Consider the following 12,941-nt stretch of genomic DNA (forward strand, 5'->3'; position numbering starts at 1 on the left):
ACTTATCTCAGTGTGTGTGAGTGCATACACCTATCTATATCTCCTGGATTTTCTGAGTCAGTCCAAATGTCAAAGATTCTGAGTCATTTTCACCACAAACATACTTCTCCTTGTGAGAACAAGTGCCTTGATTTCTGGTTATGACAATAGGGTCCCATATCTCCTACACCAGCACTGAGAAGTCCTATCAGCATTCATTACTGTGATGGGAGAAAAGTCATCTTTTTTCACACCTAGAAGGGAAGATACCCTATATTTATTTCCTCTCTCCTGAGTTCTCATACAACCATGTTCCTTCTGGTCCAGAAAAGTCACGTATCTCATTTATTTCTTAAATGGCAGATCAGTCAATTCCTCAACTTCCCACTGTCACCCAAATCCACTATCTTAGGACACTTAGGAAAATGTGTTGTAAATCCAGGATAATAGGAAAATCTACTTTAACAATCATAACTGGAATCCATATTTTTTTTCCAAGAATGGCATTTTTTTACTGAAATAGAAATATATTCACAAAATAGAAATATATCTATATAACACAACACCCATCAAGGAATTCATCCAACTAGTAGCAGTGATGCTCACAGGAGTTGAAGACTTACTTCATCCTTTGTATGTGTAATTTTTCAAAGTGGAAGGATTATGGGTGCCTTTTAATCTTTTTCTTCTTTTTAATCTCTTTCTTTTTAGTGTTTTTTAAAAAAATATTTTATTTATTTGAGACAGAGAGAGAGCACGTGCACTGGGTGGGGGGATGGGCAGAGGAGAGGGAGAAGCAGACTTCCCAATTAGCAGGGAGCCTGAGGTGGGGCTTGATCATGGGGATCATGGCCTAAGCCAAGGATAGATGCTTAACCAACTAAGCCACGCAGGCACCCCCTTTTTAGTGTTTTCTTAAGTTATACATAGTCATTGTAGAAAATTCAGAAAATTACTCAATTAAAAAAAGCAAAAATTGGGCAGCTCAGCAGTTTAGTGCCACCTTCAGCCGAGGGTATGATCCTGGAGACCTGGGTTCGAGTCCCACATCGGGCTCCCTGCATGGAGCCTGCTTCTCCCTCTGCTTGTGTCTCTGCATCTCTGTCTGTGTCTCTCATGAATAAATAAATAAAATCTTTAAAAAAAAAAAAAAGCAAAAATTTTCTACAACTGAGGAGATAATCACCTGTGAACTTCCACTGGATCTTTTTTAATATGTGTATTTTCATATTATAACACATTTTTTATCCTGATTTTACACTTACAGCTGTATCAACATTTTGCACATCCCTAGACATTTGTTGAAACCAAAGTTATAAAGGCTATATAAGCTTCCATCATAACGCTATGCCATAATTTATTTTCTAAACTCCTATACTGCTGGCCATTTATATTTCCTTTTTTGCTTTTGTTTTTTGTTTTGTTTTTCAGTTTTAAAAAGAACTCTGCAACAGACAATCCGTGTGTCAATTACTATCCATAATCTCTGATTACTTTCTTAGGACAGATTCCTAGAAATGGAACTAGTGGGTCAACCGGTACATAGGTGATGCTGATTCTGTTCTACGATGAAGATGGGTAAGCATCCACCCAAGCTCTTCTGTGGAGCTAGAGACTAAAATTCCAGCAGGGGAATGTAGCTCTGTCTGGAAGGTCACCTTCAACTACACATTTGGCTTGTAGGGAAAGATGCAGGGTATGTAAGGGAGAGAAATCTGACCCAGCAAGTCATGCCCGGAAGAACCACCCTTGCCATAAGAGGAACATCTATGCAGCCAGACTATGTGCTGCCGAAGGATGATCCCTACACTTTCTTCATTTGTTCCAACCATGCCTATGTCTCAGTCTTTCCACATGGCAGATTTCCAGTGCCTCAATCACTTCTAAGTTGCTCTTGTCTAGAAGTCTCTGTAATGTTTTAATTAGATCTGAGCTTGGTAAACCTAGACTTCTCTAAAGATTTATTAGCAACCGTCAGTAAACACTTCCTGTGCCTAGACCCACTCGGGCTCCTCTCTGTGGAGACTGTCCTTCCTAGGGCCACCGGAGAGGGCCTCCCTCTTGGGAACATCTGGATTTGCCTGTGCTCTGTCAATATCGTGTTGGTAGGAGTAAAAACATTACTGTCAGAATGGAAGGTTTAAGAGAAGAAAAGTAAAATTTAATGTGGGCACCTCAAATGATCTTTTCCTTTCAAAGAGATTCCAGGAGGCCACAGTATTGGGACACTGGCAACCCCTCTGTTTTCAGAAACTCTTTCTGTGGTAAAAGGCAGAAGTAAGGTGAATTTCCTATGCACCACCCATCAAGGAGGGCCGGCTCAAGGTCTGCTCAAGGTCACCTTGCAGGGCTATGCAAAACAGGGTCCAAGAGGTCAACAGCCTTGTCGTCACAGAAGCCATCAGTCTATTTCCGTTCATCTTTACCAGGTCTGTGTTGGGGAGAGGGAGTTGGGCAGGGAAAAGCTAGAGTAGCATCACCTTCTGCTAGCGTTCTTACCTGTGCAAAGAGTACCACCAAGCTCTCACTGTCAGGGAATTCAAGGTGCTTGGAGTAAAAGTGATGAAGAGCAGCAATGTCACTCTGAATCAAGTCTTTCTTCTCATTGTCTAATTTATCCAGATCTGTGGAGAAGCAAACCATTATTTGCCAGGTAGAAAACTCTGGCTTTCTAGCTACTTCCCTGTCTTACTGTAAATAGCATGGGGGGGTGGGGAATATGTGGAGCCCCCAGAAATATTCTTCCCCCATTACTTGGTCTAACTGATAAATTCTAGGGAAAGAAAAGCATGCTGTTTCTTTCTTCTCTTCCTCTGACAACTGGAAGTCACTCGGGACGTGAAATTTCAACTGACCATTAGCAGTGAGGTCAGGAATGAGTGGCCAGCTCTGATAAGCAGCCTCAGTCTAGTCCAGTCCACTCTTCCCACATTGGCCCTGGAATCCGTGTCATGGTCAAGAAACTGGACAGACCTGATTTAATGTCTTTCAGTAGGGACATCAGCTGTTTACAGGACTGCAATTCAGCAAAGATACCAAAATATTCAGCATGCCAGGAGAGCCAGGAAGAGATAGCTCAGGATGCAGTAATTCATCCTGCAAGTTCTTACTTCCCTTAATTATTTCCTAGTAATCAGGTCAACTCAGGGAAAAAAAAAAAAAAAAAAGTCGTTTTTCAAAACAGGGACACAAATCAAAGTAAAAACTAGTAATTAAAATACCCAGCACCACAAGGAACACACCCTGCACCTTTCTCCAACCCAGCCTCGTCCATAGTAATGGGTCGCCAAAATAACTCCTTGGCCAGTCACAAAAAGACTTACGTGATTCAAACTCCTTCACAGCTAACAATTTCTCGGAAGGTGTTCTCTCTGGGTGGATCTTCTAGGAATTGGGAAGAAATCACACAGATGGGAGATTTTAACCACCAGGGCAAAATGTAGTGCTTTTGCTTTCACACCGACATAAAGAAAGAACAACGATTCCCAATGAAGCCCAGAAAACTCTCCAAGGAGTACTGCCAATGGGTGCTGACAATGTCTGCCCAACACCGAAATCAGAAGGACTATTTTGGAAAACTTTTTAAATTGTCTGCCATGTTCCTAACACCCTGATAGGGCCATCTGCACACAGTAGGCTCAAAGATGCCTATTATGGAAAAGAAGAGTGGTGAGAAATCAACTTTTTAGGGCCCTGACTTAAAAGGACTCTGAGTCTACAGAGGAACCATCCTATTTATTATTTCTCCTTCTAAAAAGGAACAAAATCAAACCCCCCATCCGTTTTACACTTTCTTTAAGCATAGGCTAAAATGATCTCAAATTCTGTGTTTCAAAAAGAACACTTTTGGTGGTATCTGTGAGCCCAGATTCACTTTAAACGTGTTGCTGGCTTTGTTCTAGACACCCCAAGAGGAGCTAACAATAGTAAACCTGCTAGGCTTTGAGAACATGAATAAACTTGGTGTTGACAAGAGTTCAAAAGCAGAGCTCAAGAGCTGGCCTGAGGCCGTGTCTTTGTAATCTGGCTATTCAATTTGGGGATACAGGTGGTCTAGCAGGGCGCTCTCACCTCCCTAGTTAACATGTTAAGCTTCCCCTTGGTAGTTGGGTAGCCGGTCTCCCCTAATCCTTTGCAAGCTACTAGAATACAAATGGTCTGGTTTTTCTAATCATCAAGTCCTACTGAGATGAAAAGATGGCCAGGTAACTTTTCATTTAATAGACTATCAGTAGTAATAGTAATTATAATAAAAGTTGAATGGAACTGGTATAAACTCATCAGAGCATTCAGACCACCCTCCTGGTGCCAAAACATTCCAATTGTTCTTTTTTGGAGCAGAAATCTTCCATTCACAGGATACATTTCTGTAAGATTAGTTAAGTCATCTTGCCTGGGAAAGCTGTTCATTCAGGAAAGTACACCAGCTTCTTCTGAATTCTTAACCACAGCACTGTAAATACCATCAGAGTGTGAGGTGGGGGAGGGGAGAACAAGCAGACTGGTCACCCCACCCTCCCCCAAATGCCTCCAGATCCAACCGTGATGGGCTATTCACCCTGACACCTCACCGGGTCACACACTCCTCCTACCCTTTCCTTCTGACCAAAACTTGGCATATATTTAAAAATAACTGGTAGTAAGGACTCAAAAGTTAACATCCTCTGGGGGCAAACAAAGTGGATTTTTTTTTTTTTTTTTTTGGCCTCACCCTGCAAGCAACCCTTGAATCTTCCCAGAGTGGATGAAGTGGCACTTCAGCAAGCACCTGACCCACACCGCACAGAATGGAACAGTGACCTCAGAGTTTGGAAATGTTCTACTTCTGTTTATGTGGCCCACGATCCTAACTTGGGTTGGGGACAGATATGTGCCAATCACTACAACCACATTTGGGATAGATAGATAGATTAGATAGAGAAAGAAAGAAAGAAAGAAAGAAAGAAAGAAAGAAAGAAAGAAAGAAAGAAAGAAAGAAAGAAAGAGGGATCCCTGGGTGGCGCAGTGGTTTGGCGCCTGCCTTTGGCCCAGGGCGCAATCCTGGAGACCCGGGATCGAATCCCACGTCGGGCTCCCGGTGCATGGGGCCTGCTTCTCCCTCTGCCTGTGTCTCTGCCTCTCTCTCTCTCTCTCTCTCTCTCTCTCTCTCTGTGGCTATCATAAATAAATAAAAAAATTAAAAAAAATATTTGAAAGAAAGAAAGAAAGAAAGAAAGAGAAAGAAAGAAAGAAAGAAAGAAAGAAAGAAAGAAAGAAAGAAAGAAAGAAAGAAAGAAAGAAAGAAGAAAGAAGATTTTAAAGGGAGAGGCAGGGTGGCAGGTATAAAAGAAGAGGTAGATGGAATTTCAGCTCTAAGAAATGTACAGGACAGAGGCCTTGCCACCAACTTCTTACTAGCAAGCACCTCCTTAATATGAGCAAGCACCTCCGTGGACCTATGCCTTCTAAGCTCCACACAACCTGTTTCATTGTGTCACAAGGACACGTTTGATGGTGTTTCTCCCCCTTTTTTTAGTTTGCTCCTTTGGAGATCCAGCACCTCATTAGCCACAATCAGTAAGGACTGACCAAAAAACAAGGATACCGGTCCTGGCAACATCTTTAGAGGAACTGTTCGTGGCCATCATCTGTTCCCACTGGGGGCATCTCTTTCTTCACTACTTCTTTCTTTTACCCTCTTCCTCTCTCACCTTGCCTCCATTTCTACTTTTTTCCAATCCTTCTCCTTCTCTTCTCCTTTGCATCTGCCAAACGGCTGTTCCATCCCATTCCTTGCCTGCCTAGGCAAGAGCAAATAAGGAGACGGGGAGAAATAGGACACTGCTGGGAGGAGGGGCAGGGAGCACTGGAGGCATCAGAAAGAAAGGCGAAACATCGCAAAGCTTCTTAGGCCACTCTGGTTCCCTGGAACACTCTAGTTATTTTCACTTGGGTCTTCATGTTTTGAAAGACCATATTTTTCTATGTAAACCTGTCTCGTGAAGAGTTCAGAATGTAACAGCTGTGGCTGTGTTCCTGACCTGGGGTAAGTGACATCCTAGTTGCACGGGCAAACAACACACCGGCTTGTGCCTGCAGTGTTATTCCCACGCCCGTCCATAGGGATGTGACAGGAAATAGAGTCCAAGAATATTTAACAAGAGATGATCACCACAGGCCACTCATCTTTCTGACCTTTAAGAAAAAAAAGAAAAAAGCTGCACTTGAACATTATCCCACATCCTCACCTGTTTGGCCAGAATCCTTGCAGTTAGCCTGACAGTCTCTGAGGGATTCCAGTTTTCCCCAAAAACAACCATGGGAGAACATTCCAGCTTGTGCATGGGCCAATCTTCTTTCTGGGAAGGTCAAAAAAAAAAGATTAAACACACACACACACACACACACAGGAATAAAGTTCGAGAAGAGGATGCAGTAAGTCCTTCTAGTTAAGGTCAAGTGAAATGTGTTTCCTTTTGGAAAATACGATGATGCTCACAAAAGCTAGAGATAAAAACATCCTTTAAGATAGAGATGGTCGTTCCTAACTCTGGGAAATGAACACGGAAGGGGAGGTGGGCAGGGGGACGGAGTGACTGGATGATGGGCACTGAGGGGGGCACTTGACGGGATGAGCACTGGGTGTTATGCTATATGTTGGCAAATAGAACTCCAATAAAAAAATACCAAATAATAATAATAATAAGATAGAGATGGTCGTATGACCTTGACTTGGGCCTGGCCAAGGCTGTTGGGAAGAGAAAATCTGCTTTGTGTTTTTTCATCAAGCATCTCGTGTCTTTCTGCAACCTCTCTCATTCTTCCAACCAACGCATACGGCTTGCCATTATCTGTGGGAGTTGTCAGACTGCAGCGCTGAGTGATCTGGGGTATCAGCCATGGATCTGGCCCTGCTCCCTCACAGTCCTGTTCTGGTTCTGTTCTCACATCAGGGCAAATAACTGAGATCCGTACCCAGCAGCAACTAGTCCCCTTTCATAGGTGATAGAAACAAAACACAAATGAAGGCTTTGTCAAGGGCCCTCAAAGAGCCTGGCAGAGACGACTACTGAGCATATTTAGGAATACAGACTCCCTGAAGATTCGTGTGATAACAGAGGAACACTGACTGTGTTCCTTTTAGTCCTGTCTTGACGCCCTTATGCCCCGGGTTGGGGCACAAAGGGTACGTCCTCACTACTGGTTGGGTAGCGACGCTGTGAGTGTGGCAGGGCAAGGCTGAGGAGGAAGGACACCGTGGTGCCGTGTGGCCGTGGAGGGAAGAAGTCTGAGGAGCAGGGAGGACCCGGTGATGCCATCGCTGGTGGCAGGGGTGCTGGGATATTGAGAACTGACTGCACATCATGGAGGCCATTGCTCATTGACATAAACCAGTGGTGTCGGCGTGATGGGGCCAGGAGCAGTTAGGGGGCATATCCAGGGAGAGCCGAAGGGGTGAGGGGTGGGGGGCAGAAGGGTGGAGGGAGGATGACTTTTGAGGTGGGAAATGCCACAGCACTTGGTATCCTGAGGGGAGTCTACAGACACGCTCCCCCTCACAGGAAGTAGGTACGGCCTTTGTCCCCTCAGCCTTCCCCACCTCAGGATACAGCTGGGCTGTTCTTTCAGATGATCAGGCTGGAACCCGGGGCCATCCTGGCTGCCTGTCTCCCCACTACACTCTACATTCACCCCTAAGCATACCCCCTTTCCCTGGCTTCAGAACAGATCTAGGACATGATCACCCCTCACCGCCCCACTACCTACCCTGCTGCGGCCCCGACACCTCCCCTCACCTACGCCTCCTACCCAGATGCCTGCTTCTGCCCTTGCCCCTGTAGACTAGGCTCAACAGAGCAGCCAGGGTGGTCGATCCTGCTACACAGAACTCATCTCATGCCAGTTCTCAGCTCAGAACCTGCTGATGGCTTCTCATCCCAGAGCAAAAGGCAGAGTCCTGAAGATGACCGATAAGCCACTCATGATGGAAGCCCCCTCCTCCACTCCTCTGACCTCATCACCTCCTACCACGCTGTCTCTTGCCTCACTCCACGTCAGCCACATAGTCCCCCTGCTGCTCTTTACAGAGACCATGCAGACTCCTGCCTTCCGACCTTCTGCACTTGCTGTACTTCTGACTGATGCCCTTTTTTCCTAGATCTCTATTTTGCTCCCTAACTCTTCTACAACTGACTTCTACTTTGACAAGTCACCTTGTCAAGATGACTGCCATGAACACCCTACTAAAAATGGCATATGCCCAGCACTGTCCACTTCCTTGCTCTATATTTCTTAGGTGCTTCTCACACTTGATATTACATATTTATCAGTCTTTTGGTCAGTATCTGTCTCCCTCCATTAAAATAAAGGAACTCAGTCTGGTGTGGGTTTTTTCCCACATCTATAACCCCAGAAGCTAGACAGGGCCTGGCACTTACTATGTCCTCAATAAAGTTGCTGAGTGAATGAAGAGATCCCCCTACCCTCTTCCCTCCACAAGAAGGAAGGACACGAGAAAGAAGGGCATGATGTCACATCATGATTTAACGTGCTACATGGTGCAGGCCATTGGCTCAAGTCCGGTACCAAGATGCTCCGCACAGTTAAATAACTCCGTGCCGAACATAACTAAGAGCAGAGAGAGAAAGAAATGACCACAAGGGAGAAGGGGATCTGTTTTTAGCCAAAGCCTGAAATGAGAGCATGGCAATGAGGCAAAGAGGGAAAGATCAAGAGGCCTTCAGGCCTTGGGATATCTGAGAGGGAAGGGGACTGCCAGCCAAGGACAGCTAGATAATTACACGTGTGAGCACATGTCCAGTGGGAAACCAGGAATTCTAAGAGAAGGCCTTTGCAGGGCCTTGACGTGCTGATTTCTGAATGGTAGGCCCTGTCACTGGTGTTCGACAACAATGACTCCTGGGAGAAGGAAGTTTAATACCTTTTCTTACCATGATTTATCTATCATTTATTAATGGAATTAATTCATTAACAAAATTAATATAAAATCAATGTTAATATAAATTAACACCCAACGATGACATTCACTGATGTGAAAGTCCTCAAAGGGAAAGGAACCTCACTATAAAGAACACTCTGGAAGGAGAGTGGAGTTTTGTCAAGTAAGAGGACACTGGTCTGGGGCTCAGGAAACCTGCATTCTTTTCCCTGCTCTGCAGCTATGTGACACTAGGCAGATCTCTTAATCCCTCTGCATCTGTACCCTTGGCTGTAAATAACATAATCCCTGAGTTACTTAGCAGGTCCAGAATTCTGAGGCTATGATTTTACACCTTCCAACAGGGATAATCAGATACGAAACCCGAAGACCAAGCCGTGGAGGACCTGCATAGAGGGACAATCAGGCATTCGTGCAACCACGAAGGGTCCTCGTGGGGATCCAATCAGCTCATCCACGAGAAGCACTCAGAGCAGCACCCAGTGCATACCACACTCTCAAACACATGGTAAACTGTTCATTCACAGATTCGTTCATCCATCCAATAAGCCCTGCAACTGACCCTAGAGGGAGAGGGAGGGGAGATCAAGCCTTTGACTTTAAGTGGTTTGTGACTGTGTCAGAAGACATATATAAGAGCACCTATAATGTGAAACAGTCCCACACACACCAGTGAAATCAGAGAAATTTATTTGATAAATTCATTGATAAATTCAAAGAAGTGTAGAATCATGTAAGTTTCATCAAGGGAAATTTCCCAAAATAAGTTTTCAGTACCTGCTGGAAGATGGAGAGAGATGTGGCGTCAAGGGAGGGATGACACAGATGTATCTCCATGGCACACACACAAAAGAAGGGTGGGACGGAGAACAGCATCTGGCAGAAACGTCAGTTAGGTTTTGAGCATATCCTGACATGCCTTCTTCTATCATGGTCCACATACCATAGAGAACCTGATGGTGGCAACTTGGCCCAGTTTTGACTAAAAAAATTGTACATAATCAGGTTGGACAAAACTGGAAAAAAAATTAAGCTATCCTGATGAATAGGAATAAATATTAACATTAAAAGTTTTTGTTTGTTTTGTTGTTTTTTAGTACTCGGTGCTTTCTTCATACACAGAGTAGTTTTGCAACCACTTATGCTTTTTAAAACATTTTTGTCATTTTTCTAAAATTTATTTGTTTTTTTTTTTCTTTTTTTTTTTTTTCTAAAATTTTTTTGAGTATTTTTCTTCAAAAGTCAAGCTATTTCTCCTGCCCTGATTACATTCTTTTGATAATTTTATGTAAATTTGGATCCTACCACGCAGAAAAATAACACACAAATAAACGGGCAGGAAGGACTCAGAAAGACATATATCAAAGTGCTAGTTGTGATTTTTCTCTGGAAGGACAAGATTATGGATACTCTTTCTGTCCTCATTTCCGACTATACTTTCTGGTTTTTCTAAAATGAGCACAGATTATTTGTGCAATAAAATTAAATAATTAAATCTACGTTAAGAGTAAGATGCAGAAATTTCTGTAACCCTTTTAAACTTCTATGCCATTTTCAGCCAACATAATAACTGCTCTGCATGATTTTCCTGTTTGTGCGTGGACAGAAATGCTGCAAGACGCATAAAGAGTTGTAAAATTGTCTCATGGTGCACCAGCATTTCCAACCCTAGAAGAAAGGACTGGCTGTTATTTCATCCAGTTTTCTGCTGAGCGAATGATAATGCTGTCTTCCTGGCGAAGGAGATTGAGTTTTTATTGTGAAGTCCCCTTTTCTAACTCTTGCACCTGGTGTTTCTCATGCTCTAATGGAGCTTTCAAAACAGATGTACTCTACTTGGACAAATGCATGTAACTTCCTGAAATGCGGAATGTAAGAAAACATCATGGGATTTCTGCTGCCACCACCATTATCATCAAGAGGAAGAATGCAAAAGGAATCAGGTGCACACTGACCATCTCATACGAAGGTGGCCGGGGCTGCTGAACCCCCATCACAAGGACATGTGCTTTGTTCTATGTTCCCATGCAAGAGCCAGAGGATGTGCTCATTCCTTCAACCACACCTTTTCCTACTGGTGATATGAAAACATTCAGAGAAAAGAGTAATCAAGTTCAAGATGCTTCCTAGGTTTGGGTTAAGAGACCAACGTGAATTTAACCAGGATTGAACCTATGACTCTGGACCCACTCACTAAATCACCCATAACAACAAGAGGGTCAGATGAGCATTTCTTAGGCATTTCCTACACTTCAGTTACTTTCTCATCAATGACGAAAGTCACAAATTTTCTCATATCCTTAGTCACTTGCTTCTCACACATTGCTTTTTGTGTGAGAAAAAAACACACATCCCCATCAGGGCACGCCCCTTCTTACTTACGAAAGCACACTTGTAACCCCATCACCTCCATTTATGAATCACAGTTTCTATTTTTCAATGTTCAGAAATAATACCCTGGAGAGTTCTACTCTACAATGATTCCTCTATAAAATAACTTTGTAAAACTCTTCTCTTGAACATGTCATGGTGCAATTTAATGAAGAAGTCTAAGAGAGGGAATAATATACTTAGCTTTCCAGGCATATTTATAAAAATAAATAGAGTTCATTAAAACACACAGGTTACAAAATAAGCCTAACTAAAAAGGAATTTCTATTTCTTTTATGTTTCCTCCCATTATCCTTTCATGCATCATCAATTAAAATCTTTCCTCTGGCAGGATCACACTGAGTCAAGTGAATGAAGAGAAAAGTAAATGGGACAAGATACCACCAAATTGTATAAAATAAAGCAAAATCCTACAGCACTGCAGTTAGAGAAGAGGGCCTGGGGAGAGTGTACGTGGTGGCTAGACTCTCCTGAGATGCCGTACTCCCCTGGAAAGAGGAAACCCTCAGGGAGGAGTGTGTGCCTTAGCACCCTTGGGAGAGATTTTCGGCAAGATGACACCAGAAGGGGTTCTCTCCTCCCACATCCACTGAAGGCCACTTCTCTGTCTTTGACACGTTCCCATAGTGTCCCATCTCCCAGAGGACCCTCAGAACCCCCAGCGTGTTCTGAGTTGGAACGGGGTGATGGCCCTCTGTCAGCAGCATGTGCAATCTAGTCTCCAGTTCTGCCACTGTGACCTTGGGCGGGCCACCCAACATCTTGTGGCTACTGTTTTCTTATCTACTGACGTGATGGACCTGGTAACCTTCACTCTGACACCCCCACCCCGCACCCTGCTGTCTGGTGCCCAGGCCTACACTCCAGGTGGGAGGGGTCTATGTCTGAAAAAGGCCCAGGTCATGAGAAGCAGCCGAGGGCCCTGTTCTCTCAGGCGGAGAATCACTCAGTTACCTGCCTCTTACCATCACTGCCCTGGTTTTGTGCAGCACAGTTTCCCCTCTGAACCCACCCAAGCACCTCCTTAGGAGGAACCTGAATATGTTTTTATCTGAACTAATCTCCAGATTCCTCCCTAATCATTTTATGTATGAAGCTCCTGAACTGCCATTTATTTCTAGGCATTTACTTTTATTAAATCCTAGGACCATTCTTTGTCATTACAACCCACCATCCTGCACTTACTTAGTTGTCCAGCACTAAAGCATGGTAAACGTTGATGGCCGTTAACCTCTCCCTATAACAAAAGGGAACGGATGAAACAAGAGTGAAAAAATGGGTGAGTAGCAGGGAAGATTCTCCATCATGAGGCTGGACCAGCAAGCTGTCCTGACCTAGGGCCTCTGAACATGACTTAGCATCACAGAGCAGTACCCTCCACTCCAGGCTTCGCTGCCACCCAAGGAATCTCATTATGACTTGACCACCTGTACAATGTGTCCATGGGAGGAGAATGTATAGATCGTCAAACTGCTTGTTATAAAGTGATACGCAGGCATCCTGGTACAGACTGGCCAGGGTATTAGGTTAGTGGGAGCCCTCCTAGAGAGAGTGCCCTTCGCTGTGTGTTCACAGATGAGCTTTCTGAGTCTGAAGCTTTGGGAAACTCCTGAAGGGAAGGGGAGCCACAACG

General features: G+C 44.1%; 1 protein-coding gene across 2 annotated transcripts in view; it reads right to left on the minus strand.

Annotated features, from left to right (window-relative positions):
• Nucleotides 1–12,941, minus strand: part of SMYD2 (SET and MYND domain containing 2) — a 49,589-nt gene that overhangs the window by 13,386 nt on the left and 23,262 nt on the right. For both annotated transcript variants that reach the window (XM_077902128.1, XM_077902129.1), the window contains exons 3-5: nucleotides 6,207–6,317; nucleotides 3,303–3,363; nucleotides 2,479–2,603 (exon numbers count right to left, since the gene is read on the minus strand). In XM_077902128.1, coding sequence (XP_077758254.1) covers nucleotides 2,479–2,603; nucleotides 3,303–3,363; nucleotides 6,207–6,317 — 297 coding nt within the window. The remainder of the gene's footprint in view (nucleotides 1–2,478; nucleotides 2,604–3,302; nucleotides 3,364–6,206; nucleotides 6,318–12,941) is intronic.

Source organism: Canis aureus, chromosome 6 (assembly GCF_053574225.1).
Source record: "Canis aureus isolate CA01 chromosome 6, VMU_Caureus_v.1.0, whole genome shotgun sequence".
Taxonomy (NCBI): domain Eukaryota; kingdom Metazoa; phylum Chordata; class Mammalia; order Carnivora; family Canidae; genus Canis; species Canis aureus.